At 43.2% G+C, this 5,432-nt stretch overlaps 1 protein-coding gene across 6 annotated transcripts; it reads right to left on the bottom strand.

Moving 5' to 3' along the window:
- Positions 1-210: 210 nt before the first annotated feature.
- On the bottom strand, positions 211-5,432 carry LOC136462841 (uncharacterized). Of its 6 annotated transcripts, none has more exons than XR_010760824.1 (5): positions 5,208-5,431; positions 3,750-3,942; positions 1,605-1,720; positions 1,008-1,496; positions 211-950 (listed from the first exon to the last, which is right to left on the bottom strand). XR_010760824.1 is itself a non-coding variant. In XM_066461890.1 (5 exons), exons 2-5 carry the CDS (start codon positions 3,873-3,875, stop codon positions 1,097-1,099), a joined length of 603 nt encoding a protein of 200 aa, XP_066317987.1. In that variant the 5' UTR covers positions 3,876-3,942; positions 5,208-5,341; the 3' UTR covers positions 211-1,096. The 6 variants fall into 6 exon arrangements, 3 of the variants coding, with proteins under 3 accessions (XP_066317987.1, XP_066317984.1, XP_066317983.1); XR_010760825.1 differs by having other exon boundaries at positions 211-929; XR_010760826.1 differs by having other exon boundaries at positions 211-859.

The following is a 5,432-nucleotide window of genomic DNA, read 5'->3' as shown; positions in this document are numbered from 1 at the left end:
GGGAGAGAATGAGTGGGTGACGCGCGGGCCCCACATGTCGCTGAGACACATGCCAACGTCCTATGTGGCGGTCAACGCCAGCGTGGCGTGGTCAAAACCCTTCAACGTCGGTCAAAACAGCCTTGCCCCCGCCCAGGAGCTAAAAGTAAACGGTTTTGACAGTTGAGGTACCGATACTAAACGGTTTTATAGTTGAGGGTTAAAATTAGACCAAGACAATAGTTGAGGGGCCAAAAGTGGACTTAATCCATCCTTTTTTGACACAAACAGGAGAAATTCTCTCCAACAAAAAACAAACACTTGGAGCCTGTTTGGTTGTGACTTGTGAGCCAGGCAGCTCGGCTGGGCCAGGCATCAGAATTTCACAAGAATATACATATATACTCTTCCTTCGCCGATGCCCAAAATAGCCCATGGGCTTCAAAGCCATCTCACCATGATTCATGGGCTCCGCGCCTTGCAACATTTACAGGGAACAAGCAACTAGCAACTCAGGAGGCAAGCAGGGCAGAAACAGAAAGTCAGAAACTCCGCACACAAAGACATCACAGTAAAAGATATCCTGGGGCTGCATAGACTTAGCCACCATTACACTGGTTTCACAGGTGCTCTCCACGCTTGGAATCCAGCACCCGTTCTTCTTGTCGGACAATCAGCAGCTAGTAAACTTCTTCAACAGGAACGGCCACAACAATCCACCACGGTGGGAAATCAAGCCTCACACAACGCTTCATCAACCATACGTCAGGCAACAATGCAAGAGTTTTCAAGGTTCATAGGAAGCTTAACACCACAGCACATGTCCTAGCCACTCAGGCTTCAGCTCTTCGGACAGGGCTCCCTTTGAATCACTGTCTTCCTATACCAATCCAACACATGTAATCAGCTGTCCCTCTTTGACAGCTCTGAACTCTGTAATCGGGTGATTGCTTCACCCTCATTGCGGCATCCTGCCGTTAATATATTTGCCTTTTATCAAAAAAACAAAAAACAAAAAACTGCAGTACCTCTGAAGTCGCAGAAAATCAAACATTTCCCTTCTTGTATACTGCTGTGAAAGAAACAGCTGCACTGCCACTGAAGTTTATGAACTGCATTAACCAAATCCAGGGGGCACTTCAGGATCCTCCTCCTCATCCCCTGGATTGCTGATAGCAGCTGGCTCACCTCCATTTGGCTTCGCTTCATTACCATTTTCCAAATTCATCGGTGGCTTTGTTGCTCCTATATCATTATGCTGAGTATTGCTGAAACCAAATCCCGGTGGTTCCTCCGGATCATCATCTTCCACCTCGACTGCAACGGTAGTTGCTGTTTTTGTTGGCAAAACTTCTTCCTCTTTGCATTTCCGCTTCAGCTTCTTGGAAGAAGGCTCAGGGACCTTTTCAGGGTTCAGTATCCTATTGTAGACGGCTTTCACAGTTCCCTGTATATCAGTTTCATTTGAATGGATGACATTCCATACCTCATCTGAGATTTGACCCATTATTTTGCTCCTGATATGGAAGAACAGTGTAGCAACAAATAGAGTTAGTAATCAATATCTATTATGAGAATGTAAGAAGTGATACATTTGAAGGTTTTTACAAAGTAGTTCAAATTACCCAATATCTTGAAAAATTGCATCAGATAGGTCTTTCAATTTCATCCTCTCAGATCCATCTTCATGTAGAACCACTGACTGCTTTACCTCTGAGATGATTTTGTTCCGTAGTACCTCCTGCAAGAAAAAACTGCATGACATCAACTTATACTCCTATGCACCACTAATACCATATCTGATGAACAAAGGATATGTTACTACGCACTGTTTGCAATCTACATCTACTGAGCAAGATGCTGGCGCACAGCATACTGAAATAGATACTCTTAACACAAATTTCAATTTGCCCAAGAGACAAGTGATGCAACAGAATAAATTAAGCTGTGATCACAGGAAATCAAATAATGTGCAATAAACATGGTTGAAAGGACTATGCATAGATAACCAGATAACAAACCCTTCACGTCTCAATCAAAAAAGGAAAAGGAAGACAGACAGACTCACAGACAGCACATGCTTCTTATACAAAGGAAACTTCTTTTGCCGCAGCTTACATAAATAAAGTCACTATGAAGAAGAGGCCATTTTGATCATAAAACTGGAACATTTTGAAACGAAGTTAAGCAACTGGCAATCAGCATGGCTTATAAATAACAAATAAAAAAAATCTCAACTACAGCAAGAGAGATGTCTCACACTCTCCCTGGCTGGCTGACTGGCTTTGTTCTAAGGTAGGGGAGTTCGATACCCTGGCTGGCTAGGAAAATGCGAATTATTAATAACAGTGCAAAATGTCTTGCTGAAACCATTTGTATACGACAAAAGTATACAGACTAGTGTCTCACATTTGTCAACAGATGACTGGATAATAATAATTATGCAACATCACCAGAGCTTATACCAAATATTCATCACATGGCAATAGCTCAGAAAGATGACTCAAACAATTGGTGCTCTACAACTGGTGTTGCAGACTTGCAGTTTCAGATAATAATTATTGTGGTTACTGATTTTAGTTTTTATCTCTAGTCACCCATGTTGCAGTGCAGCAGCTCAACAAGGTCAAACTAGAATGGTAAGACCCCCAGCTCATTGTGAAAAGCTCATAAAATTATTTATCCGTAACTCATCACAAGCTCTAATCCATTGTAACCATGTACGGCATGTCGCTCGGCAGTCATTCTAGTGGTGGACAATTCAACTCTCCACTCCATTTATAGTCCTAATAAATGCTGCGTTGCAAGACTACTTCACGTGTTGGAAGTTGCAGGCAGAGCGTTTCCAAAATCCAAATACAATAAAAAAGGAAAATACTGGTCTTATAGCGGCTTGGCACAAAGCATGTTTATCTTCCTTGCGCAGCAAATGTCCACACACCTGAGGTATTGAAACACAACTAGGGAAAAAAACATGTCTATGCATGTGAAGACCCTCCTCACACACCTTCTGTTTTCTGATACAATCTACATCGAGATGTATACTATCATAGAAACTTTGGTGAACCTCTACACGTATTGGACAGAGAGAAACCTTTGGAGAACCTCTACACACATCTGATAGAGGGAAACTCTTGAAAGTTGAAACTTCCTCCTTCCAAATGCAGAATATAATAACATAAATGCAAAAGGGTACAGACACTCTCTTATGTTCGAAGTTTTTTTCCACCATCCTGCAGATTATAATTTTGAAACGTTTTGTAACAAGCATCGAATCAGACCCTTTAAGAACCTTAGGATTTCACTATACAAACACCAGAAGCCAGAACTCATTGCAGTTCACCCAAACAAGACACAACACAGATGGATCTATGTCTAACCCTTTTTTTTGAACGAAAGATCTATGTCTAACTCAAGCCAGTACTTTCAATGACAACAAAGTTCTGCAGTTGTCCACTAAAGAGCCACCGAGGAAAGGGTCACGCCTCAACCAGGGTTCAATCTGAAGTGCTCCCTATACAGCATCGGGGTCTTAAGGCCTATAGCAGACCAAACAGACGAAATTCCAGAGAAACCCTACACTCTGGGTCACCTCTTGCAATCTTACAAACAATCAAGCACAATATCGAATCAAGTAACGGCAATGACCAATCCACCGAAGAATTCAGTGAAACGAAGTGGCATGTGCGCAGGATTAGGGACCAAGAGCGACGAAATCGGAAAACCTTTTGGTAAAGGATTTGGAGGATTGACGTTTGGGGGAAGCTTACGTTGTCCTTGACCTTCCGAACGATGGCACGGCGGAGAGCATCGAAGTCACCATCATCCTTGAGCCACTCCACCACCTCACTTGCCGTCGGCAGCCGCTGCAAGGTGCAGCCACCAGGATCACTCATGGGAATGAGATCGGGAAGCGCCGGATCGAAGCCTGAGTCCGGCTTGAAGCCTCAGTCCCTAGTTTTGCTGTAAATGGTGAGCACGGGTAATAAGTAATATATGCTTGGCCATATATAAATATCTATAATCTAACTAAATTCAAAGATCTACATTTAGAACTCAACATTGATTGATGGGTAGCCCTACTAGTGGGCTTGGATCCAGACCGAACCCACACCAATCCAGGACATGCATGCACTGTTTAATTAACCCACCCCTAACCATTCATTCAATCGCAGAAACCTAACCAACTCAAACTGTGACTTCCATTCACCCCATGACAAACCAAGCCAGGTGCTGGACCTGTGGGTTCAACCATTAAAATCCATTTCCCAACTCACAGTTTCGCTTCCACTACCGATCAAACCAATCAAAATGCTTATCCGCTGTAAAACCCACCAGGCCACCACCGCAAGGGTGAATAGACACTCGCTGCAACCTCTATTTATCTACTATGAGAAGTTGAAAAATAAAAAAAAGGAACATACAAAACGATGATATACGTGATCGCCTAGAGGTAGCACCAATTGAAGAAAAGCTTGTTCAACATCGATTGAGGTGGTTTGGCCATGTCCAAAGGAGACCTCCAGAGGCACCAGTGCATTGTGGAGTCCTAAGCCAAGCTAATAATATGAGGAGAGGTAGAGGAAGACCGAAATTGGCATGGGGGGAGGCAATAAAAAGAGATTTGAAAGCTTGGATATACCTAGAGATCTATGTTTGAATAGGAGTACTTGGAAAGCAGCTATTGAACTGCCTGAACCGTGACTTGGGGCTCTTAGTGGGTTTCAACTCTAGCCTACCTCAACTTGCTTGGGACTGAAAGGCTATGTTGTTGTTGTTGTACATAATAGTTCTTTCCATGGAAAATAGATAATCTGGGAAAAATAAAAAAGTAAAAAATATCACATACTCCTGGGACTGGCAGCTTGCAGATGTACTGATAAATTTCCACGAAAACTACTGACAACCTAAATTCACAGCATTGCTAACACTACTAAAGTTTTCAGTTTAAATATCAAATATCATTTGCAACTATGTAGCTCGCTTGCCTATTTAATAGTTTTGACCATAACTGTGGTGAACAAAGGTTATCTACTCAAGAATTATAAGCATTAGAAAAAAGCTAACCGCTGGTAGGATTCGTGTTCTCAGTTACAAAAGAAGAAAAAAACATATCAATCAATCAGGGTTCTATGATAAATGACCCATTTTGCACAAATTTCAGTCGGTCCACATTCTCAAACCCTAGATCTTGCTGACGAGAAATTCAGAGGCAGAGAAAAATGTACCTAGCGGTACGCGCCGCCCTGGGCACCCGTCGAATTGGAGACTGCGCGGCCTGAGGAGGGGCTTCAGTCTGGCACTCAAGAGTCAGGCTCACGGGTGCTTGCCCTTACGTCAGATGAGAGGGTTTGGTCGTCTGACCGCCTGGGAATCGCCAATCCGCGCAACTGCGGCTGGAACCCACCTTCTCCCCGCATTCTTCACGATTCTTGGAGGGCTTAGACGGAGGT

The sequence above is a fragment of the Miscanthus floridulus genome, chromosome 7 (assembly GCF_019320115.1).
Source record: "Miscanthus floridulus cultivar M001 chromosome 7, ASM1932011v1, whole genome shotgun sequence".
NCBI classification, from domain to species: Eukaryota; Viridiplantae; Streptophyta; class Magnoliopsida; order Poales; family Poaceae; genus Miscanthus; species Miscanthus floridulus.
This window is presented reverse-complemented; position numbering and strand designations above follow the sequence as displayed.

Excerpts from the sequence above, each read along its gene's own strand:
- LOC136462841 (XM_066461887.1), bottom strand. The coding sequence starts at position 3,875 with ATGAGTGATCCTGGTGGCTGCACCTTGCAGCGGCTGCCGACGGCAAGT. Across the intron at positions 1,721-3,749 it reads TTCGGAAGGTCAAGGACAAC|GAGGTACTACGGAACAAAAT; the intron begins GTAAGCTTCCCC and ends TTTTTCTTGCAG. Across the intron at positions 1,497-1,604 it reads GCAATTTTTCAAGATATTGG|GAGCAAAATAATGGGTCAAA; the intron begins GTAATTTGAACT and ends CTTCCATATCAG.